This window comes from Cydia strobilella, chromosome 27 (genome assembly GCF_947568885.1).
Source record: "Cydia strobilella chromosome 27, ilCydStro3.1, whole genome shotgun sequence".
Taxonomy (NCBI): domain Eukaryota; kingdom Metazoa; phylum Arthropoda; class Insecta; order Lepidoptera; family Tortricidae; genus Cydia; species Cydia strobilella.
Window position 1 is genome coordinate 4,718,909 of NC_086067.1, and position 26,901 is coordinate 4,745,809.

The 26,901-nt window shown below is 34.8% G+C and overlaps 1 protein-coding gene across 3 annotated transcripts in view; it reads left to right on the forward strand.

Moving 5' to 3' along the window:
• Positions 1 to 26,901, forward strand: part of LOC134753523 (synaptotagmin-7) — a 643,705-nt gene that overhangs the window by 310,447 nt on the left and 306,357 nt on the right. The window contains exons 1-2 of one of the 3 annotated variants that reach the window (XM_063689424.1): positions 25,395 to 25,642; positions 25,715 to 25,835. The exons of the other annotated variants lie outside the window; for them this stretch is intronic. Of the exons in view, the coding sequence (XP_063545494.1) occupies position 25,642; positions 25,715 to 25,835 (122 nt within the window). The 5' untranslated portion in view covers positions 25,395 to 25,641. Of the gene's footprint in view, positions 1 to 25,394; positions 25,643 to 25,714; positions 25,836 to 26,901 lie in introns of those variants that run through there. 3 annotated transcript variants of the gene reach the window in all.

Genomic DNA, 26,901 nt, shown 5'->3' on the forward strand with positions numbered 1-26,901 from the left:
TCTGTCAGATTTCGATAAAATTGGGTGTTCCCTAAGTTTGCTTTTCTTTTAACATTTAATTTTGCAAAAGTAGATAATTAAATATTTCACACATTACATAAAACTTGGTACTTAAGGGTAAAGAAAAAAAACAACTAATTATTACTAATTAAACCTAAACAAGCTACAACTAAAGTAATAATAACTAAATGTAAAAAATCTCCCTTAAACCACCCGCTTCCGGGAAATTCCCCAAAATCCTGGCAACATTTCCCCTCTGAAACGCCAGGCCTTTTTTTATATTACATCGGTGGACTAAATCGGTGGCAAACAAGCATACGGCCCGCCTGATGTTAAGCAGTCTCCTTAGCCTATGTACGCCTGCCTGCGATCTGGAATATCCGCTGTACTGTGCCCTACCACACAAAGCGAAATGACATTCACAGTGCCCATACCTCTCTTTTGGACGTAGTTTTTAAAATTGATTTGTTCCCAAAGTAAAACAATAACTTGGATGGTTTTCTAACGAAATGGTAACTGAAATGGGCCCGTCTGTGTCAGTTCATTTGAGCTAGCTCAGCAATCGTAATAACAGCAGTCGCAAGCCACCCAGCAACTCGACAACTCTAGGATTCCCGCTTATATACTTCTGTCCCGGTATTTTCCAATTATACCGGGATTTTCCGGTAACAAGGTTGCTGTGAACTGTCGATGGAGATGGGATTTCACGGGAGTAACAATTGGATTTAAGGAAAATATAGATTTGTACGGAGCAACCCAGATAGTTTTTCAGAATATTGTCGATTTTTTTAACAAGTGTTTTCGTGTATGTATCATAAGTTAAAATAATACGTTTTATTATTATCGTATTATTTTCCTAAGGTGTGGCAATAAATATTGTTTTATTCAATTTATTTTAGTTAAATGATCATTGGTTTAATTTTAATAACATTTTGTAAAACACGTGTAAGTAAGAAATAATTCATAAACAGTTTATGTCAACGTATTTCTGGGCTAGCCTGTATTGTGAGGTACTTGAATTCACGTTTGATATACTATTTTATTATTTCATTAAGATTGTATTTGATCAATAAGCAATTATTCCTATAGTCTTGATTTTATTAATAACAATAAAAAATATGGGAGAATATTCTGTGGACTTTTTTTTTGTCAAATCAGACGACAGCCAGTTATGTTGCCAAAATAAAATAGGTAGCTAAGGTTTTTATGTGTATTCGATAAGAAAAATTCACCACTTTTTTTCGAAGTGCAGGGTGTTATTATTTGCAAATTATGACTTTTTGACATTCATAAGCGCATTTTAATATGCTTACTTGTATAATAAACTATCTTTATCTTTACATGTTGGAATAATACATTTTTGGGACTTTGTCATCTGAAAATAAATGTTTTTCTGTTACTTTTTTTATGACTGATAAATTAAGGGGCTACCTGAGGTTTTCAACGATTTTTGACAAGTTTTGAATCGTATCTCCTACTTTTGCACTACATATAGAATTATAAGACAAGCGGCTATCGGTTCTTCAATCTTTTATCTCCATTGTTGTCTACCGGATTGTGAAAAAAATGAATACTTATTTATTTATGATTGTTTTAAACATTGTCTAAAAAAACACTTTTTTCGTATCTCGATTGCTGTGAAAGATGTTACTTATACGAAATCTACATATTTGGGTTTGTCTTAGATGTCTCTAAAAATTTGTCTAAGGTTTTAATTTTAAACTAATTAACACAAAAGTTATGGCCAGAAAACCAGTTTTTTGGCCTAAAATTGTTCAACTTTGATGCCGAATATTTCGAAAACAATGAACTTTGAAGTAAATATGGGATACTATATTGCTAAAATCCGTTGCTGTTAATATGATAAGCTACAAAAAACATTAGAAAACTAAGGGATTCAAATCGAAGGTCATTGGGGCATGGGATCCCCTTAACGTCACAGTATTCTGGATAACAACAGCCGTAAATACAACAGACAATTTATTAGCCCTCATAAAAGAAGGCCAACAAAAAACATCCATTAAATTACATCATGTAATTATTAAAAAGAACGCAATATCAAAAACAACGAGGATGTACAGTCGCCATCAGATATATCGGAGCGGCCAAGGCGTTCATAATACCTGAACAAGCACTATAACGCCTTGACAATGAGGGCTATCGTTTTTTTGCTCACCAGTTGGCGCCTCTGTTGATGGTGGTCCAAAAGACTAAAGAACAGCTGTCAGTCATTGAAGTGACAAGTGACATTTCGAACTATGGAAAAGACCACCATCTACACTAGCGCCCCTAGCGGCGAATTCATACGCGTTAGCCCTCATAGAGGCGTGTTTAGATATTTGTGAGCGCCTTGGCCGCTCCGATATATCTGATGGCGACTGTACAATACTTAGGTAGGTACTTACTTTACCTTACAAATACAACGGGCATAAAATATTTAAGTAATGTAATTACTTCAAATTTTCTGTAACAGTACGAAACATAACTAAATCCTGCACCAACACAGACATACTAATTGGGTCATTTTTGTTTGTGCTCGTGCCCCAGTTACTTACTAGCTCCCACAAAGCAAAATACATTTGTATAATACATACCAAAGATAGATATAACTCCGTAATAGATGGATACAGTCTAAGGAAAAAACGTGCCTCGAAAATCACGAAAATTTGATTCTCGATCAGATGGCACCACTAGTTTTGGCCTACTCTCGTATAGAGGGCGTTGACAGTTTCGTTTGTTATTTATAATTTTAACGCATATCAGTGAAAGAACATGGGTCAAAATCATATAAAAATAATTAATGCAAATAAAAAAAAACATTTATCCATATTTAAATACATTTTAACGTATTTTTATAAATTTTCATTTAGTTTTCAAGTATGTCGATAGATGGCAGTGAATTTACAGTGGTTACAAAATTTACTATGACAGTACCGCTCTAGTATAAGTTACTCTATGTACATACCTAATATTATATGTATTGCGTCAGTAGGCACACTAAATGTTTGGTTAATGTGGAAGCTAGAAAGGACGAAGCTAGAAATAAAAGTACACATTGCTCCTTACTTACTTAAGTTTCTCAAGACAAGATCTGTGTTATTTATTTTTTCCCTTCACTAGCTCGGAAAGTTGTCTTTTATCCTTCAAAACAAGCGGGGAAAAAGCGTTTTATCCACTAGTGGGGAAAGTAATTTGACCTTGGACGGAGCGTGTTTAAGTAGCTTGACAGATAACAAAACGTAAAACGCTCATGATAATGGTTCGTTCGATATTAAATATCATAAAATAAATGGTTGGAGAATCTAATAAAAAATACCAAATTTAGCTTTATTTAATGATTTTAAGTCATAAACCTTAAAATTCCATAAGAAACGTTTGTTTTTTTATAATGATGTTAAATATAATTCTGAAAGCACAAGTTGAGTCGATGAAATTTCAAAACGCATCGTTGACATTTTATACGTCAGAAATGTCAACATTGTCAACAAGTTCTAAAAACTTAAAAACTTTTCTCACCGACTCGCGTAAAAATACACAACTTCCAGAGTTTTCTGTTATAATATCGTAAAAAAATGAGTGATTCCAGTGATGAAGATGATCTAACGCCTGTGGATGTTGCACTTTCCTCGCTATAGTGAGGGGAAAAGTTTTGTGTTAATACACAACACGGGTGCAATAGTATTTTACTTCTCGTGTTTCAATTTCACACTCGCGGGTAAAATACAACTTTGCACCCTTGTATAACAAATAACTATATTTTATTTTATTAAAGACAACAAATGGTCCAATGAGTGTTAGTTGATCCTAGCCTACGTTAGTACTTAATAATAAACATAGATTTTGTCCTTTGATACAGTTTCCACATTAAAGGATAATCAAGCTATTAGCTATCATGTTTAAGATGCTATTACTGCTCCCACGTACCCTACTTAAGAGCGAGTCCGTTTTCTTACGCCAGAGCGTCGAAGCTATCAGTCCGCGCCTCAGCAAACATAGTCGACGCGCTGCAGTATCGTGGAAGCCTCAGTAGCACCCTAAATGCGTTGTTATACTGTACACGCAGAGCATTGTAAGCCCGCTGCGTGTAATTGACCCACAGAATTGACGAGTACAGTGATGTGCAGTATGCCTTAAATAAGGTTATTTTGACAGAATTTGTACATCGTGCAAATCTGCGGGCCAGCATGTTCGCACGGACTGACAACGCTCTGCGCTCCCTCTCCATATCGGCATCGTCCCTCAGGTCGTCTGTCAGCAAAAATGTCCTAAGTATTTAAGTTGTCCCCTAAAAAAAAATTTGATTGTGTATCAAATATTTTAATATGTTCGCTGACGCAGATTGCATGAAATACGTTTTTGCGCTGACGGATGACAGACATGCTATTTAATCCGTTATCTGTGATTAATTTTTTTCGTTGAAATGCATATCAATTCGCTGTAACACAATTTGGATTGGAAATCCAATTTTTTTAAATAAGTTAACATATTCCTTGTTCGTTATACAAAAGGTTTCCCCAAATCTAAATAATTTGAATGCAAGTACTGCAAAAATGCGTTTTGTTTGGATACATGGACTCCGTTTTGATATCCGTTTGCATATGAATAGTGTAATGCAAAACTTGTTTACTTAAGTCCAAATATTCAAGTCATTCAAACCCATTTTCTTGCGCAAACATGCTATATAACTCGAGACATACAAAGGTCATTACACCACCAAGCCATTGTTCGACATCGAACGACATCTTGGCACCGCTCCAACCAATAAACAGATAGACGGACAGATATTGCCTCAAATGACGTGATTGAACTTGTCTGTGGTGTTTCAACTACCTACATAGGGCTTGTGCACAAATCACGCGAGATTCGATAGGGGGGAGGGGGGTCACGAAAAATTCAAGACAGATCACGTTGGCCCAATGTGAGTTTTAAAGGACATTATTCTATTTTTAGCAAGTTATGAATAAGAATCCTGGATATGTTGAGGTTACATTGAAAATTCTTTTTTTTTAAATACGATTGTTGAGGTCGTATCAAAATGATAACAAATTGGTAAATCGACCTCTAGCCTCGTCCTGCATAGCATAGCAATATCTTTCCTCCGTCTTGTCAAAATGTTGCAATCAAAAGTAGTTGTTTTGTGCTTTCTTAGAACAGAGGTTAGTATATATAATTTTCTGACAGTAAGCAACTTACACAATTGATATAACTTGTCAGTTGAGAACCACATCTTCTTAAAGTACATAATTTTGAGAAGACTACGCTGAGCTCTCTCTACGTCTATAAAGCGAGTCTTGGCAGCACCACCCCAAACAGGCAAACAATAGGTTAACACGGGCTGAACCAACGATGTGTAGATCTCTTTTAAAATGTCTCTACTGTGGCCATGGGAATCCGGGACAGCTCTTGGCACCGCATGTCTTAAATTTTTAAAAATCCAATTAAGCTTTCGTAGTCGTAATATAACATATTCGAGATGTTGGTACCAAGAGAGTCCCCGATCCACAAAGACACCCAGATATTTGGTGCTATCAACTTTTAGTATGGTGGGACAGGTTCGCTGGGAGCAGTTTAGTACATTGTTGCAGCAGCTATGTATTTTAATGTCGAAACTATTAACAGGTTGTGTATTACTGTATATACTGTGACATATATAATTTGTTTTGGTGGTATTTAACATAAGAATATTGTTCTTAAGCCATTCATTAATAGTTACAAGTCCAGTCTCCGCGAATTTCTGAACATCTTCCCATGAAGCACCAGTGAAGACGATGGCGGTGTCGTCAGCATACGAAAATATATCTGCGTGGGGGATCTTTAAGTCGCACAAGTCGTTAATATAAATTAGGAATAGCGTTGGGCCAAGCACAGAGCCTTGAGGTACTCCGTACGTCACGTCCTCATATTCACTGGTACAACTGCTGTCACCCAGTTTCACCCTCTGTTTCCTATCTGTTAAGTAGTCCCGGAGAAGGCGAAGCGGAATATCTCTTATCCCCATCCTTTCCAACTTGTGTAACAGTATGGGGACAGAGACGGTGTCAAAGGCCTTTTTGATATCTAAATACACAGACATACATTTGGATCCATTGTCAAGATGCTCAACTATTAGTGAAGTTAGTGCAGATACAGCATCTTCAGTAGATTTTCCAGTTCTGAATCCGTATTGAGATGGTGATAATAAGTTGAATTTACTTAAGTACTTGAATAATCTGGTATTCAGTAACTTCTCCAATATTTTGGAAATTGCTGGCAGAAGAGATATTGGTCTGTAATTATTAACATCGTCTCTGTCTCCGTTTTTATAAACTGGTGTAATGATTGATTGTTTAAGTGGAGCTGGAAAAACTCCTTTGTCAAAACAAATATTTACTAAATGCGTAATTATAGGAGTCACCACTGGCTTTGCAAGCTTTAGAAATTTGTTGGAGATATTATCCCAGCCTGGTGCACTATTATTCTTAAGGCTCGATATCATTGATTGAACTTCATGATGGTCAGTATGTGACAGTATAAAGGAGTTTGGCTGAGAACGAAGGTTTAGAAGGTATGTTTGTTGTACGTTTTTATCAGGTTTAATATTTGTCGCTAGTTGCTTTCCTATATTGGAGAAATAGCGATTGATATAGTTTGCAGAAGCAGCAGGTGTTGATTTAAGATGTAGGAGTTCAGAATTGGTACTATTATTTTTATTAGAGTATGTAATATTTTTTATATTTTTCCACAGTAGTTTATTGTTTTTAGAAGATTTACTTAATAACTCCCTTTCGTAATTACGTTTTAGTTTTTTTTTTTTTTTTTTTAAAGTTATGAATCAAAGTTATGAAGTTATGAATAAGAATCAAGTTATGAATAAGAATCCTGGATATGTTGAGATTACATAGAAAATTCTTTTTTGATGTGATAACGTCTTATAAATCGATGAACAACGCATGCACGAAAAAGTGTCACGTTGTAAACAGATCTCCATGGTAACGTTACGGCCACGTTGTGGACAGATCTCCATGGTAACGTGACAAAATCTTATATAAATATAAAATAAATGTAAAAAGTACAAAGATCCATTGATCTTGCGCGATAACGTCATTACGTTATCACGCAAAATTATCGCTCGTAAACCGACTTTACATACAACCATATTTTTTTTTACTAAAAACGTGAACCAAAGGAAAATCAACTCCAAACAATTTGGTTTAAATTTCAACGACTTAAACTGAGTATAGTAGGCAGGACTAGACTAGAGAGATTTATTTAATCAGCAAGGCAATAGGGCTGGAACCCGATTCAGATTCAACAATTTGTATACGGTTTTGATCTTGTTTTGAAACGACTGAAGCTATACACTTTTGGAGGTCAATTCTTGTGACTTTTAAATTCCATAAGCGTTATAAGCTGATAGGTAATCATTTATTCTGTGCAATAAAATATTCATTATTAAAATTAAATTAAATTAAAATAGCCTTTATTTCTGGCTTCGCATTGAATTACAATTGAGAAATAATTATTATTATAATCTAGAGTATCAATTTAGTAACTGATCTTTAACCGTCCTCGTCCATGTATTGCCTGCAACTTCTACTATTCATTATAGAAGTGAAACAATTACTTAAACGACGTCAATAGAAACATTTGAAATTATTGAAATTGTAACTTATAGCAATGTCTATTGCTAATCTCAAAAATACTATTAATCTTTACAAGTCCCTTTACAAAATTTTTAGCAGTTACTTATTACTCTAGAAAATAACAACAAACAGTAAAACAACTCTTTTTAATTTTAAAGGTGTTTCCAAACAAATTTATTCAGTACCAAAAGCCCTCTGAAGTGAATTTTATTCAAATATAAATGTTTTTCTGAGGTCATCGTTGAAGACTTTCCGAACGCAAATAAGAATAAGTAAGACTTTAAGTAAATTGAATTAAGTGGTTTTTGAAATGTTGTTTTAACATTGCAAAATGCTACGTAGTTAGGTTTTCTTGGCTTAAGAGTCCGCAGCAAGCTCGGTTCTCCATACAAACGTAGTTACGTAAAATGACTAGCTAGATTGCTCTGAAATTTTGTACATACAATGGGATAGGTATAATATCTAGGTCTGTAATTAGTTTACGTAGCTTCAGATACCATAGTTAAAAAAATATAGCGAATTTAAGTTTTTCATACAAAACTTGTTTTTGCTCTATTTCGTTAGTTTTATAAACTGAAGCTATATAAACTAATTACAGGACTAGATATACCTCATGTCATTGTATGTGTAAAGTTTCATTACAAGTTTTAAAATGAGAAGCAAACTCCGTTTGTATGAGAAGGTGAATATCGGCCGAGCTTGCTGGGGACTTTAAACATGGTCCAATTTGACAGAAAGCATAATAAAAACTTGCCACGCAAATGGCAAAAAGTTAATAAACAAGTGGTCGTGTTTTTTTTCCTCCTATTACTGTTTTAGCGCCCCGAATCACACTTTTTATACTTGAAGAAACTATAAGCATGCCGATTTGCTTTTTGAAATTTGATTTATTAAAATGTTCTATGTGTTATTTGGTTATATTAAACAATTAACCGAAACTATTAAACAAGCGACATTAAGTTATTTGAAAATAAATTAAGGAAGATACTTATCGAGAAATGTTATTATACCATAGATGAATTTTTTGAGCATCATATAGCGAACATGACATAATATACTGGATTAGAATGAATTTATTATTATTATTATTTTTCTAATATAAAACAAATTGACATGCACGACTTATATAATTATAAAACAACCTATCAAATTGCTCTTATGTTTAAATTAAGTTTAAACCTAGTGTTGCATGATAATTATTGTACTTAATTGTAATTTATTTAGTTATTAAGTTTAGTTGTTAAGTAACATGTCCTATATTGTATGCCCTAGCAGAGTATCATGTACCTACTAAGATTAAAATGTAAGACCTTAATGTACTGATGAACATGATAACAATGGATTAAATGAATAATGAATATATCTGACCGTTGCTATGGAGCCAACCCGAAATCGCGAAAAAAATAATGTGAACATATCTAAGGGGTGAATATTTAAGTCATATAAAGTCTACTCCGAAATCGCAAAAAAAATCTTCTGTTCCATACAAAACAATGACATATGATTCGGCGTATTTACGACACAGTAGATTTTTATTGCATTTTCTTGCGTAGTAAAAGTTGTTCAGTTTAACCTAAATATTATGGTAAGATAAAATAAAATCACTGTTTAAGTTCACTGCTCTCACAGGCCTTTAAATTATTTGTGACGTTTTCAATCAAAAGGAACCACATTGTCGCTTACCATAAGGACGACAATTGCTTGTATCTTTATACGAAAAACCTGCCAGAGCGTCCTTATGGCAAGCGACAATGTGGTACCTTTTGCTTGAAAACGACACATTTAAAGTATTTATAAAGTTGTTTAGGCATATATATTATGCCTCGGCACTCAGCCACTACTGTTCTTATTTTGGAAGGTTTAATAAATTACTATTTCTACGCTACGCTTCAGTAAAACTAAAACATTCGTTGGAGCCGCCTTTAGCCGAGCTTGACCCTAAAAATAAAAATCGGAATAAATGAGAGCCGTTACGTGTTTTGTTTGTTCGTACAGAGACGGCGAATATAGGTCACGCATTGCGCAACATATCTAATGCAAAGATTTCGTTTCGTTGAACGTAACAAACAATTTTTTTTTTATTGATTTAAACTAACACGATTTTCACTCATACTTTTAAAACTAACACTGGACTTAATCGCGTAAAAACAGCGATTAAACCCCGTGTTAGTTTTAAAGGTATGAGTGAAAATTTGTTGGGCCATAAATAAACGTGTTTTTACGCGATTAAGGCCCGTGTTAGTTTTAAAAGTATGAGTGAAAATCGTGTTTAAATCAATATATTGTTGGGACATAAATAAACGTGTTTTTACGCGATTAAGTCCCGTGTTAGTTTTAAAAGTATAAGTGAAAATCGTGTTTAAATCAATATATTGTTGGGCCATAAATAAACGTGTTTTTACGAGATTAAGTCCCGTGTTAGTTTTAAAAGTATGAGTGAAAATTGTGTTTAAATCAATATATTGTTGGGCCATAAATAAACGTAAGTTTTTACGCGCTTAAGTCCCGTGTTAGTTTTAAAGGTATGAGTGAAAATCGTGTTAGTTTAAATCAATATATTGTTGGGCCATAAATAAAAGTAAGTGTTTACGCGATTAAGTCCCGTTTAGTTTTAAAAGTATGAGTGAAAATCGTGTTTAAATCAATATATTGTTGGGCCATAAATAAACGTAAGTTTTTACGCGATTAAGTCCCGTGTTAGTTTTAAAGGTATGAGTGAAAATCGTGTTTAAATCAATATATTGTTGGGCCATAAATAAACGTGTTTTTACGAGATTAAGTCCCGTGTTAGTTTTAAAAGTATGAGTGAAAATTGTGTTTAAATCAATATATTGTTGGGACATAAATAAACGTGTTTTTACGAGATTAAGTCCCGTGTTAGTTTTAAAAGTATGAGTGAAAATCGTGTTTAAATCAATATATTGTTGGGACATAAATAAACGTGTTTTTACGAGATTAAGTCCCGTGTTAGTTTTAAAGGTATGAGTGAAAATCGTGTTTAAATCAATATATTGTTGGGCCATAAATAAACGTGTTTTTACGCGATTAAGTCCCGTGTTAGTTTTAAAAGTATGAGTGAAAATCGTGTTTAAATCAATATATTGTTGGGCCATAAATAAACGTAAGTTTTTACGCGCTTAAGTCCCGTGTTAGTTTTAAAGGTATGAGTGAAAATCGTGTTAGTTTAAATCAATATATTGTTGGGCCATAAATAAACATAAGTTTTTACGCGATTAAGTCTCGTTTAGTTTTAAAAGTATGAGTGAAAATCGTGTTAGTTTAAATCAATATATTGTTGGGCCATAAATAAACATAAGTTTTTACGCGATTAAGTCCCGTTTAGTTTTAAAAGTATGAGTGAAAATCGTGTTAGTTTAAATCAATATATTGTTGGGCCATAAATAAACGTAAGTTTTTACGCGATTAAGTCCCGTGTTAGTTTTAAAATTATAAATTTTTATTTATGTTTTTAGAATTGCCAACAGGTGCAATACAAAAAAATACTTATAAATGACAAGTTACAAAATAAGATTATGACAAAACTGTAAGCAAGTTAGAAGCACAATTTTTTCTTTAGTTTAGTATGAGTTATGAAAGTAAATGTGCATTTACTGATGAATTCTTAATATAACTGGAGACTCCGGTGCCGTTAAGATTAACACATTCTTACGGTAGATGTCGCTATGCGCCTCCCTAAGGCGTGTAAACAATGGTTCGAATCTTGCCCGAAGCGGTGAATTTTCTATTTTAACTTTAGATTAAACATTTTTTAAATTTTGAAATAATAATAAAATTATACGAAATATTACCACATTTACTTTAATCAAACACATCGTTACGAGTAAGACGTTCATAATCTCCCTAGGTTCAAAAAACGGTAATATTTTATCATTTACTGTTATTCATCTCTAAACGCCAATCATTCGGATTTCATCATGACTAATGACATTTGTCTGACCGGGTGACCCGCCACTTTGAGCAACACCGAATAAATCCAATAGGATTAAATGATCCAATTCCCTCGACAGTGTTTACCAATTTGCGTGATCCTAACGAGCCACAAAAATGAATTAAAATATTAATGGAACCTTTATATTTTAAAACAAACGGCTTAAAATATGAAAATGAAAAATGAAAATGAAAAAGCGTTTATTGGTTACAATATTGTGTACAGCAAATCATGGTTGGAATCTCCAAGTAAGTAAAATTATACTTGTGGCAGGAGATCCCGCTCTTCCTACCAGAGTTACATACAAAGTAACCGAACAACTACTGAATTAATTTTGATGTGGTTTCAATTTTGATTTGTTTATGTTTACACAATGTCAACTAAAAGTATACATAGAAATCATATGCCCTGCACTTTTTAGTAGAAATATGGCATTGGAAAGATCTACATTTATTTCCGTTGCAATCGATTCCGATACAACCTTTAAAATTTCAAAAAAAATAGCGTACTTTGGTGGCTTGAATTTGCTGCCAGTTTTTTTTAATAATATGATGCTTGTATTTGAAGCTAATATAAATTTTTAGGCTCTAAAATATTAATACACGGCCAAATTATATTATTATATGCCCAATGAAAGTTCCTGTTTAATATTTTAGTTGCCTGAATAATAATAAAAGCCTACGAAAATGTTGGACTAACTAAATTAAACTACACAGCTGTCTGCATGAGCCTTCTTTATATAAATATTTGTAAAATAAATAAATTTAAATAAATAAAAAATACAAAAAAATTAAATTTGGTAAATTTTGTACTCGTCACTCGGCACACACCGCAATACGATATCTGCTTCTCTCACTTCTCTTGAACTTAATTATTTCCAAATCTAAACAAATGCCACGAACATGTTTTAATACTTCTTCTCAAGTCAGTTTCAAATTATGTAACCACAAAGACACGTATCATACGCAACATACTACCAATTTGTCACCGCATCTCAAAACCCCGTTTTGAGACGTAATCTTAACCAAAGATAGATATAACTCCGTAATAGATGGATACAGTCTAAGGAAAAAACGTGCCTCGAAAATCACGAAAATTTGATTCTCGATCAGATGGCGCCACTAGTTTTGGCCTACACTCGTATAGAGGGCGTTGACTGTTTCTTTTGTTATTTATAATTTTAACGCATACCAGTGAAAGAACATGGGTCAAAATCATATAAAAATAATTAATGCAAATAAAAAAATCATTTATCCATATTTAAATACATTTTATCGTATTTTTATAAATCTTCATTTTTAGTTTTAAAGTGTGTCGACATATGGCAGTGAATTTACTGGGGTTACAAAATTTACTATGACAGTACCGCTCTAGTATAAGTTACTCTATGTCTTAACGTAATCAGAGATACATCACAGGTTTACCCAATCCAATTGTCTTTTCTAATTCGCACTGTGAATCCAATTTCAACCGAAAACAGCATTACGTTACCACAATATCGCAATACATATTTTTACTCACACACATTGTGTTTTGGGGTAATAAAGTGACAAAATATAAATCTCGCGTAACAATTTAAGGTCCTTTCGAGTTCGCGGTAATGCCTTTAGGTCTGACAACAACTCCTTTATTATGAGCACGTTCAGACTGAACGTGCTCGTGACTTTACTGAACCGTTCAGTAAACACTGTGATTCGTAATTTTTACGTGAAGTGAACATTTATATAAGAAATTACCTACAATGTAGACACCTTCAAAGCACCTTCTCTCACGCTATAGCTAATCAAAAATACGGTTAAGAGTAATGATAAAAGATAACCTAGATGACAGTATGATCATACAATGTGTTTGTAATATCTTTAGAACGAACTCGTATCGTTTCATATCTTTTTATAGCAACTTCTACTTTATCTTAGTAATCGTGTGTTAGTTCGAAATCGTTTGTGTATATTTTCTTATAAAAATGTTTTTTTCGTATGCAACTGGGTAATTTATATGTATATATTATTAATAAATGTGATACGAAGTTGAAATTTATTTACGGGTTTTATGGATGCATTTTTCTCAGTAATGGGATTGATTAGTTATTTCGGTCCGTTTGTTTACTTGATTAAAACGACTAATTATTTGAATGAAATTTTCGCCTTATTAATGTTAACGAAAACGAGAGTTCTAGGATGAGTTCCATTTAAATGTTTATTCCCTATATTCTCATGTAACTATACGTCTGTAGTTTCTGTATTTATCGAGTTATATTACCCAGATAACAAAAAGTGTACAAATTAAAAGATTTCTGTCATGAATCACAAATACACCATAAATCATTTATTTGTTGCATCCATGGTGTTACAGATGTTTTTAAATAGAGGAAGTATAATCATAGTGTCAATGATTAGGGTCCACTAGGGCGTAGCAACATACTAGCTTTTTCCCGCGACTTCGTTTGCGTGGAGTTAGTAATTTGGGTAGCTTATTTTTTATCCAATCTGCTTTTTATCGACTCCCCATACAAACTTCCACCCGTAAATAATGACTTCTGGGATAAAAACTACACTATGTCCTTCCCCGGGATTCAAACTATCTCTATACCAAATTTCAACTAAATCGGTTCAGCGGTTTAAGCGTGAAGAGGTAACAGACAGATAGACAGACAGACAGACACACTTTCGCATATATAATATAAGCATGGATACGCGCACGCGCGCAGCATAGAGGTTATTAGTTCCGTCGCCTACGTCTTTTTTTTTAAATACTACGTCGGTGGTAAACAAGCATATGGCCCGCCGGATGTTAAGCAGTCTCCGTAGCCTATGTACGCCTGCAACTCCAGAGGAGTTACATGCGCGTTGCCGACCCTAACACTCCTCTCCCTCGAGCTCTGGCAACCTTACTCACCGGCAGGAACACAACACTATTAGTAGGGTCTTTCTTCCAAGAACACTGTATGAACATCGCTGCATACCTAATCAAAAATAATATATGATTCCAGAAGTAAAACAGTACTGGTGTGTGTAGAAAACCGGAGTAAAACACTAATGAAGAGCTACATAAAAACTGACGGCGTACAATATCGTCGAAGAAATCACATCCCACTTTATATGAAATACATGTACATAATTCCAGCACTCATTCTCTCTCAAGTTTATATGACTTTTACTTTGTGAAACATAAAAGAATAATTGTCATTGTGTAGCATAAAAGACAGGCAACACACACAGAAAATCTGAGAATTTATTTTTCAAGAAAGCTACGTAATCTAATTTAGTGCTTAAGAATAAATAAAACTGGGGTACATTGTATATTTATTTGTATACTAGCTTTTGCCTGCGACTTCGTCTACGTGGAATTAGTAATAAGCGTAGCTTATTTTTTACCCAATCTGCTTTTTATCGATTCCCCATAATAACTTCCACCCCCCCTTTTCAGCCCCTTAAAGGATGATTTCTGGGATAAAAACTACCCTATGTCCTTCTCCGTTACTCAAACTATCACTATACCAAATTTCAACTAAATCGGTTCAGCGGTTTAAGCGTGAAGAGGTAACAGACAGACACAGATAGACTCACTTTCGCATTTATAATATTACTAGCTTTTGCCCGCGACTTCGTCTGCGCGGACTTAGTAACAGCAGCTAAAGTAAGTATAGCGCCTGGAAAAACTTTCATAGCAATTATTCAATTTGAGCATCTTATGCACACAAATTAGCAGACACTTCATTAATTATCTCAATTTCACCCCGCGTTTTACTTTCTTAACGGATGATTTTCGGGATAAAAACTATCCTATGTCCTTCTCAGGGACTCAACCTATCTCTATGCCAAATTTCATCTTAATCGATTCAGCGGTTTAAGCGTGAAGAGGGAACACACAGACAGACAGACAGACAGACTTTCGCATTTATAATATTAGTATGGATTATTAGTGTGGATGTATGTCGTTATGTATTGGTATATTATTATACCATATTGTTATTATTTTTATATAAAAATAAAAATGTTTTATTTTTATGTCATATTTTTTTTTGTTTTAATACTTGTCTCCATCTCGACGTCTACAATCCTGCATTAACTACAAGTTAGTCAAGATTAATAAAGAACTCGTATTATTTAAATTTGTATCATACCAAATTCAAACGAGGCTGAGATTTGAAACTGAATAGATCTCCAGGCTAACCGCTCCGCTTTGGATGCTGTGTTCTAAAGGCGGACAGAAACCGCAGATGGGCTCCTTTGATCTGCTCGCGTCTGTGGTTACGGTCAGCTGCAATCAAGGAACACTAGCATTTGTTTGTTTGTTTGTATCAGTCGGTACTTTAGTAGCCTCTTTTATTTTATTTCTTGTTTGAACGCCGAAACGAACCGATACTTGAGCTGGGGGGCTACTGTCCGCGAATTCCGTGCACGGCTGAGGAATGTTTGGAATGTCGGGCGTCATGACTGAGTGGTGTCATTTTGTACGTACGGGCGCGGCGCACCCCCCCCCCCCCCCACTTTCTCGACCTCCGAATGCACGGAATTGACGCGCGGACAGTATATTGATATGTGTAAAATTGTACTTACTTACTTGGACTTCAACGCAAGAGCACGCCACTTTGCTCGGTCCAGAGCGGTATCACGCCAGGTTTCGCCGACGCGGAGTTCACGGAGATCTGCCTCCACTATCCACCCGATATTTAGGAGGACCAACAGGACGGTGTCCAGCCAACTGACCCAAGTAGGCCCTTTTGGCTGCCCGATCTTCACCCATCCTTTCGAGGTGGCCAAGCCAGCGGAGACGATGCGCTTTGGTCTCAACCTATTATATTCGGCTCGGCTATTAGATGTTCTATTTCGGCATTCATAAAATTGCACAAACTGTCGCGCGAGTGACTAAAAATACGTGAGTGAAACCTCTAAGTTAGTTAAGTTAATATGTCTCACGATAGTTTAAACTCGATTGTTAAAATTGTACTAAGTATAATATTTATTTTTACCCATTCATGGAATGATAAAAATAATCTTGTATTTAAATGTTCAACCATCCTGTTTGATAATATCATCCGAGATAATTACGCCCTAGGGTTGAAAATTTGTTTTATTGAATTAAAAATTAAGAATATGTTGTAAAACTTGTTCCTTATCCATGATAATAACACACAATAAACTTAAATTCTTATCCAACTTATCTCTGAAGTCTCGTAGAATAAATACAAACGGGAAATAAATTAGGACGGCAACTAACAGAGGAAAGTACTCAGCAATAATGGGCCTCTAAAGAGCGCTAGTGGGCTTGCTGATTTGGTTTATTGTCCTAGTAATTTATAGAAAATAGCGAACTATACCCGTGACTTCGTCCACGTTAAAGTCTTAATAAGATCCTATTCAGGGAATTATTAAGGAGATAAATGAGTCATGTGGTGTGTAAGCCATAGGGCCTTGACACTTAAACATGCCTGACACTTTTTTTACTTTTGAATATTGATTACGGTAGATAACAGCGTTAGAAGAAAATAAATGACTTGTTTTATTTTTATTACTAATATTTCAAAAAAAAAACCTCTATATGTACCCACTTCCCGTTACCAGCTGTTCTATGTGGTATGTATGTGGCCACTAACGTTATTAAATCGATAATAAATAATCAAATGACCTTATGAATAATACAGTTTGAACGAAATTTAAACCACAAACAAAATATAGCCTCATCGCACTTAAACTATCGTGAGACATATTTCAAAACATTTATCAGTACGGTACGAGGCGGGCGGCGCGGGCAGTGCACGACGTACAACCGCCGCGGACACTCGTGCCTGAGGATGGATTCCCAAAGAATCCGAAACATGTCGCCAAAAGCGACTAAAAATAATAGTGAGTAAAAACCGTACTGATAAATATTTTAAAATATAGCCTTATTATACCGTTACTTTTTTCCTAACGTTATAAAGGTCTGGTTGTGCTACCACTGTAATGTTGACTGACTGACTTCAACTGCGAGGATTTTTTTTCCCGCAGGACATCTAACCACTCAAGTTTACTTGCTTAAATTGCCTACTGAACTTGTATTACTAAAACCGACCTTATTCCCAAACGACAAGGTACATTTTTCCTCAAACCGCACTAAATATGCACACAAACATCTATTGCGTTTCTTTGTAAAAATATTTTTAAAAGAACTCAGATTTCATAAAACAGCCATTTAGTTCCGCAAACAAAATATCTGCTCCGAATTCATAACGAGCCAGGCATTCACAAGACGCCGTTTAAAGGTTTTCCACAGACATATATAAATAGACTAAACAAGCATAGACTTCTGGTCGATGGGTGTCGTGTTTCGGAGGTTCCGGGGCAAACTACCGAATCCGAAACTAGAGCAGACTCAACGGAGCCACACCGTTCCGTCGCCAAAATAATGTTTAATTTTAAATAATAAATAATAAAAATAATAATAAATAATATATATTTTTAACTCTATTTGATTTTATAATACCTCTTTATACAACGAGTAGCCTAACTCCTAACAAAAATAAATTCGTGGCTTTATACCTACATCAGTAGAGCTCGCGAGTCTATCTTTTCATATCTTAAAACTAAATTAATGTAGCCATTTAAATAAATTTCTTAAATTTCCAAGAAAAATATCGACAAAAAAACATGTTATCGAACCAGCTCACGAAATTTCAGTAGAATTGATTGTGACCTGTGGAGAAGTATGTCACAACTCTCCTCTGTCACAACTCACCTCGGTATCCCCTACAGCCGTACAACCTTTACAAGCTACCTAGTTTTCTTAGGTACTTATCTATCTATCTTCTTCCTTGCCGCATCCGGCAATGGCGACCCCATTAACAATTTTTGTCCGGATTATGAAATGCCCTAATGTGACTCGCAAAACCAAACTTTGTCTTCGATGCGGTCACAGGATGCGCAATGGAGTCGTCCAGTCGAGTTGCGGGTGTACGTGTAGGAGGGCTTAGTTCGTGTCTTGCGGATATCCTTAGCGGCAAGGAAGAAGATAGATAGATAAGTACCTAAGAAAACTAGGTAGCTTGTAAAGGTTGTACGGCTGTAGGGGATACCGAGGTGAGTTGTGACAGAGGAGAGTTGTGACATACTTCGGATGTTAAGCGTCATATGACGCTTAGCATCTAGGTCGTCCAGTCGCTGCTGCTCAAATTAGGTACTTATAATAAGGCGTCTGTTTAGATATATGTCTGATGTTTCTTGGAGAATTTATTTAATTCTTTCCTTTCATATTTATTGTGTTCGTCTGCCTTTTGTCAAGGCGGTAATATCTTCCAGCAACGTTAGATGTGACGTCAAATTATGGAGCATGTATTCAACTGGGTATTGCGATGTAATCGTACTTTATATACAGGATGTTACGTAACGTCGGACTATACTACATAAATCTTTCATGTTAGCTTTCCTGATTTAAAAAAGTAAGCTTATTAGACAGGTATTCTTTCTCTTCTTATATACATTTCTGTTAGTCAGATAGGTACTAAGAGCTGGACTAAGCTAACGCTGCACGGCATTTGCAATGACAAAGTGTGACACTGGCATCATTATTTTCAGATTTCTATGAAAATATTGACACTCCCACGCTTTCTTCTATCCAAGTCGGTAGACCTTGACACTTGAAACATTCCTACTTATATTTTCTTCAAACACATTTCACAAAGAAATGGGTTTTCAAAATTCAACCCGATCTGATTAACTTCACTTAATTTCAATGTGGAGGCCGATTCTGATGGAAAAAAGTGAAAACGGTTTTGGTCTAGTTTTGATAATCATAATCATTTTATTCATAAAACCAATTTACATGTCAAAAACTTAATATTAGAATACAGTTAAAATAGGCGGGTCACCTTGAAAGGATGCCGGACAAGAGGGCAGCAAAAGTAATGACAAGGTGGACGCCGCAACAAAAAAGACCGCATGGCAGGCCTAAGAAGCGTTGATTGTGTAGAGGAAGATCTAAGGAAGATGGGAAAGTTTACCAACTGGAAGAAGGTCGCCAGGCACCGCGACAACTGGAGGAGGATTGTGGAGGAGGCCAAGACCCACAAAGGGTTGTAGCGCCAACGGAAGAAGAAGAAGACAGTTAAAATATAAATTAAGCTATAACTTATATTAATATCTAACTCAACAATAAATATACAATTAGGTGTAATAACAAAAATAAAAATAAAATATTAAGTAAATCAAGATTGGAATTACACCCATCGGTCATCACTTTCAGACTCATACATACATACATACATTCGTATGTATCAAGGTATACGTATATTTATAAGAACCCACTCATTAAAATTTTGATCGCTTCACGACAGGCGGTTTAAACCTAATTTTTTGTCCTAACGGTTAACGTTCACATATTCAACGAATCAATTTTAGATTTAATTGAAACGAATTTGCCCACAAAAAGGGTTTGCAACGCACACGTTCTAGCGTATGCTTGTTTACTACCAACTTCTATTTAGGGTCAATCTTACACAGATCAACCTAGCTTCGAACTAAAAGCAAAGCCTGTACTATGGGTAACTATTAGACGACAATATACATACTTATATCATCATCATCATCATCATCATCATAATTTAAGAGCATGGCTCTTGTCGGTGGAGTATGCGCCAGTTTTCTCGGTCCCCGGCCAGGTTCTTTAGGTCCCTGTAAGACACGACATTTGCTTTCGCTTTCAGTTGTTGTGTGTAGCTTGCTCGTGGTTTTCCGCGGCCATACTTATATCTAGATAAATAAATTAAAATACATACTTAAATAACATCCATAACTGAGGAAAAAATATCCGTGATAAACACAAATAAATGCCCTTACCGGGATTCGAACCCGGGACCTACTGCTTCGTACCCACTAGGCTTGTAGGTATAAAGTAAGTGGAGGTTGAAAGTATAACGATACTTTTATGTTTCTTCAAGATAACATAAATATAATCTGTGTAACATAAAAATGTCAGTCGGATAGAAATCAATAATAATAACTTGTACTAAATGCTACAAAATAAATTATGCAGCATTAGTACCTACAGTTTGCGGTAAGTATCTGTATTTCCAATTCCAGCGATATGATTAAGGTGGTTCTTCTCGCTCGAGTTTCATACAAACTCTCTTGGCATCTTTCTCCTGTTATATAGGTTTTCTTCACTTGAATTTGTAATGTTCGGGTAGTATATGTTTTTCTTACTACGCCAACGTAAACAAAATACTGGAAATTGATTAATATTATTTTTATTACTATTTCATTATTAATAAATTTCTAGTATTTTTTTACGTTGGCGTAGTCAGAAAAATATATAAGTACTACCCAAACATTACAGATTCAAGTGAAGAAAACCTATATAACAGGAGTAACTGCCAAGAGAGTTTGTATAAAACTCGAGCGAGAAGAACCACCTTAATTAGAATTTGGCAATTCCTTTAATCCAACTACTTTGCACAGACACTACTTAAATATTTACGATCTCTGACAAACACAATCGAGCTTAATACGCAGTCGGAATAATCAGCGAACGAGACGAGACGGCGCCACGCATGTCTGCGATAACCTTTACCCTTGAACCTATTACGTGAAAGGATGACATTTGTCATCGGGGAAGTGGGACCGGCAAAATGGTTTTGACAGCGGTATGCGAATGAGTTAAGAAAATGGAGTTTTCCGTTTTGTCGCTTGGAATTTGTGAAGGTCGGAAGATAGGATAGCGTTTTAGGAATGCTGAAGTGTAAAGTTTTGTTAGGAGTCACGAATCACCAATATTATTATTATAATAGCATGTCAAAAGAGTCAGCTACACCCCAATAAAAAAAACAATACAACTGAATTGAGAACCTTTTGAGATTTTTAAGTTGGTTAAAAATTATGGCTAGAGACATCACTTTTAATAAAGTTATCTCATTGTCATAAATACTTTTGAAACGTGGTTTTAACCGAAACTATTTACTAACTTTACTCTAAAGTTACATTATACATCGTTCTCTCCCGAAAAATTCACTTTTCATCACACTTGCTCGTAAAAGATGTTATTACACGTAGGCGCTGCGGTCCGTAAATCCAAAATTTCGGCCTAGATCTGAAATATATTTTTCACCTCAGCAGCTCGAACAAGCCTACTTTCGTCACTCCCAGGAGTGAGGAAAGTGCGACTTTCCTCACTCCAGGGAGTGAAACAATGTAGCTTTTTAATTTAGTGAAGGCCATGAACTTCATACTTTTATTACATTATTTTATGGTACGGTACGGTACGGTACGGTCCGGTCCGGTTTCGTCTCGTATCTTATCGTATCGTACATATTATAATACTTTTTTTTTTCTGTTTATTCTGTGTAATTCGAAATACATTTTAACCTTTAATATGTTCTCACTACTGAGGTGAAAAATTATGTGTGCAACACGAGAGCAAAGTTATTTTACATCTCGTGTTTTTGAGTCCCTCGCTACGCTCAAGATTCTACCCTAGAATCACTCACTTCGCTCGTGATTCAATTATAGAATCTTTCGCTTTCTCGGGACTCAAAATAAACACTCGCAAGAAAAACCAACTTTCCTCTCTTGTTGCACAAATAACTATTTTCATCACACTTGCTGAGCGATGCGGTCGTTAAATTGAAATGTTAATACGTAAGAAATTAGGCAGATGTTTTATTTGTATCCCTTTTTCTTCACATGTAAGCGTGATGAAAAACATTGTGTGCCACGCCACGGGCGGTACAGGAATACCGAACTCGCGTTTATTAAGCCCTCGATTTCGGCTTTGGGCTTCAACTCACACTCTTTCGTAGATTCTTGTTTACCGCCTTTAATACACAATGTAGTATTCCGAGTGTATAGGTATGATATTTGCAATGCCTTTAACTAGGTCAAATGTCTTCCACGTCGCTGCAGACAATTAATTGGTGCTGTTAGGTAATAAATGGGTATAGAGAATAAATGGGGATGGCGGGACGCTTCCAGAACTAAATAGTACTGGAGTCACGGTTATTGAAACTATCGATCTTAACTAAGCTGTAGTCGTGTAAACATCTTTACAAGTCAACTTTTCAATAGTTATTTTTTATAGAAGGGTGCAAAGTTGTATTTTACCCGCGAGTGTGGAATTGAAACAAGAGCAAGCGAAAGGATTCTATAGTTGAACCACGAGCGAAGCAAGTGGTTCAACTATAGAATCCTGAGCGTTGCGAGTGTTTCAACACACGAGAAGTAAAATATATTTGCACCCGTGTGTAACACAAAACTTTTCACCTCACTATAGCGAGGAAAGTGCAATATCCACTGGCGTTAGATCATCTTTATCACTGGAATCACTAATTTTTTCACGATATTATAACAAAAACTCTGGAAATCCTGTATTTTTACGCGAGAAGTTATTAAGTAAAAATTTTGTTGACAATGTTGACATTTCTGACGTATGAAATGTCAATGATGCGTTTTGTAATTGCATCGACTCAACTTGTGCGTTCAGAATTATATTTAACATCATTATTAAAAAACAAACGTTTCTTATGGAACTTAAAGGTTTATGACATAAAATCATTAAATAAAGCTAAATTTGGTATTTTTTATTAGATTCTCAAACCACTTGTTAAATGATAATGAATATCGAACGAACCATTATTATGAGCATTTTACGTTTTGTTATCTGTCAAGCTACTTAAATACGCTCCATCCAAGGTCAAATTACTTTCCACACTAGTGGATAAAATGCGTTTTTCCCCGCTTGTTTTAAAGGATAAAAGACAGCTTTCCGAGCTAGTGAGGGGAAAAAATATATTTACATTTTACACGCCTCTAAGACACTGAAAACAAGGTCGTGTAAATATGTATTTGGGACGTTGACTTGTAAAGGGATCATCCATTAATTACATCACACGTTTAGGGGTGGGATAATGTGACATGTTGTGACAAGGGGGAGGGGAGAGTCACAAACTTTGTGACGTCACTTTAACTTCATCAGTAACGTGTTTTTAATTTTATTTATGTATTTTTTTTATTTTTATTTGGGCATCAACAGCAATACAAATACAAAGAATAGTGAACAGAAAACATAGCCAATAACAGATGTCCATAAAAGTACAAATAACATGCAATAACTAAGTAGAAACAAGAGAATACAAAAAAAGTAGACTTTTTTTTTGTTTTAATGTTAAATAACGAGTTTTTGGAACAATAATCGGTATTATTCGTTTAATTTTCTTTCCTAATCGATTTTGTTACAAAATTACTAATATTTCTTTTATCAAAAATATTTTGAAAAAATATTATGAATACGTAATTCGAATTGCCGATTTCGTGTAAAACAAAATTGCCAAAAATGTGACGTCACGCCAGGGGGGAGGGGGCCAGAAAGCTGCTTTCTAAGAAGAATAAGCTTTTAATTATGCTCAGGTCCTTTTTATGTAACATACAGACAAAGTATGTATTTACATATTCAGTATTGTTAAAATTTCTCAGTAAATTGTATTTACCCGGTTCCCGAGATACAGGCTGCGCCTAGTTTGGGGCCGATGGATATTAGCTTAATTGTAAAATCTAATTTTTTTTGTTAAGTTCAACCTGTGATGTCAATTTGTAAAATATTTGGTAAATAAACGATTTGTATTTGTATTTATATAGGTAAAGTTTTTTATTTTGACATATGAAATGTCTTTTCGTTCGCTCCAATGTAGGCTCCGATTTCACGAAAAAGTGCGATCCCCTTATATCTCGGAGAGTTGTGAAGATATGATATAAAAAAAAACCGGCCAAGTGCGAGTCGGGCTCGCCCACCGAGGGTTCCGTACTTTTTAGTATTTGTTGTTATAGCGGCAACAGAAATACATCATCTGTGAAAATTTCAACTATCTAGCTATCACGGATCATGAGATACAGCCTGGTGACAGACAGACAGACGGACAGCGGAGTCTTAGTAATAGGGCCCCGTTTTTACCCTTTGGGTACGGAACCCTAAAAAGGCTCATAAGACGAGAGCTGTAAGGTGCAAAAAGAATTATTCGAGAAAGTCAAAAACTAAAAAGTTATGCTATGCTGTGATTTATAAGTTTTGCTGTGCCTTGTACTAACAATAATATGGATTTTTTATTCGAAATAAAAATATTGAATTGAATTGAATATGGCCGAAATAGTGGAAAATCATTTTTTTCCGAACCTTTGTTTTTGACGCTCGATATTTTGGAAACGAAGAATGATATCAAAAATTTAAGAAAAAATCCTCTGGATAATTTATATAGTCAGCTACAATTTGAGCCTAAAACAAAAGGCATTCGGGTTAAGGGTTTACCCTGTAGCCCTAACCTTTTTGAAAAAAGTCGAAAAGTCAGAACGACAATTTTCACATAACAAGTTTGGGAACAAATCAAATTATTTTATTAAATATTCCACCCGGCCTTCACCACTGGAGGGCTTCGTCACTTTTTCTCTATTACAGTTTTTAATTCCACATGACATTTATGACTTCATGTTTCGCAGTACGTTATTGGTGTAGGTTTTTGTAAATTATCGAGGATATGATTAATTTGTTTACAGGCGTTATTAAAAATTAAAAAAAATATATATTTAATATTTAGATAGCTGAGATCCGAGTTATGTCGAGGATACTTATGTTAATCTAAGAATAAAATATAATCATTCAACGTTGTAGTTTTATTTTGTACTTAACCTTTCCCTTATCCCGACTTTCTCGTCGCTTATCGACAATATTTTTTCGAATTCCGTGGATCCATTTCCAATGTGCTCGATAGTCGTGTGAGGCAAGAAATTTGTGTTTTTTTTTGTAGTCTAGCAGAAACTGTTTCGGTCAATTGATCGATTCAACTTTTGGGCAATACGGAATTAATTTGTGCAATATTATTATATGTACAATAAAATTAATGTAATCAACTCTTTTCAGGTTACAACAACAACCTCATATAAAAATACATCGAGAACATTATCTGTGATAAAATAAAACATAAGAGAGAAAACAGTGTCCTTCTGTTAAAAACCGTTATCAAATTGTTGAAAACTCGTTATTAGAAAACCCGTTAATTGTCCGCGCGTTAACTGTTGCGTAAATATATAACTTCAATGTTGTGTTCTTTACACGAGTAAGTGTTGTTTGGTAGTGTTTTGTTTTTGCGTTAGTGTGTGTGTAATTTTGTTTGTTTGTGTGACAATAGTGTCGTCACCGGAGTCAAGTATGACGAAGAACTTCCTTACCGTCACCAATATTGTGAACGAGGGGATCAAGGGGAGCAAGATATCGAAGCTGGGGCTGTCGAAATACCTGTCACAGTCACTGTAAGTATTTAGCATAATATATACAGAACGAATACTGCGTTAAATACTAGTTATATTTACTTGGTATTTCAAAACGAACACCCATTTTTTTAACGGTTTCGGCCAAAAACTTTCGGTTATTGGATCGATGCAATAATCATTTAAATATAGGTATTTTTTATTGTTTTTTTACAAGTATTCATTATTACTTTATATTAACGTAAATACAATTGGTCTTAAATGTCCTGAGGTGCCTGAGCGAAAAGAACTTCCATTGTTCATTAGTACCTCAATTACTGCATTTGACACTTCAACGAAATAATAATGCTTGTTTTAATCTAGATTTTTTGACATTAGAGGCGTGTTCTGATATTTGTGAGCACCTCGGCCGCGCCGATATATCTGATGGCGACTGAAATAGGTATATATTTAAAACTAGATCTACCCAATCTAATAATATAATACATACCTTAACAAAAACTTTTGCAGTCAAATTTTTTCCTTCAATAAAAACGTAGATACTGCATATCTTGCGTGACTAAAGAAATCACCTTTTCAATGCTTTTCAACGTACATTTTCCTTTTTAAAGCAAATTGCTATTTCGGTCTCAATATAAAACGGCTATTCTTACCCTTGAATGGTAAAGAGACGCTCAAACATCCATCGGCGCGTGCCATCAGACCATTGACACACTTTTCGCGCGTACACATCTAAATCCATTGTTGTGACATCAGCAAAAAATCTTTTATCAATTCACAATGTCAATTTCCTTTACCAATCTTCGGTCATACATTCTTTTGTTAAGAATCTGAAAAGCTTGAATCAGTGCAAAGTTACGTTTTGAATTGTTATTAAATAAGCTAACTTCTGTCTGTTTTTTTGACGATGAAGGCCGTTCCATCGGTTTGCCGCTGTCACTGTCATATTTCGCAAGAAAGAACGGGAAAGATCATACGCGCCAAGTGTCAATTTTGATCGAATTTTGCGATTTTTATTTATTTTTAAAACGCTACCTTACAATATCGAAATTCGAAAGCTATGAAATTACTATTTAAGTTAAGATTGTTTTTTCTTCTTTTTTTGTTT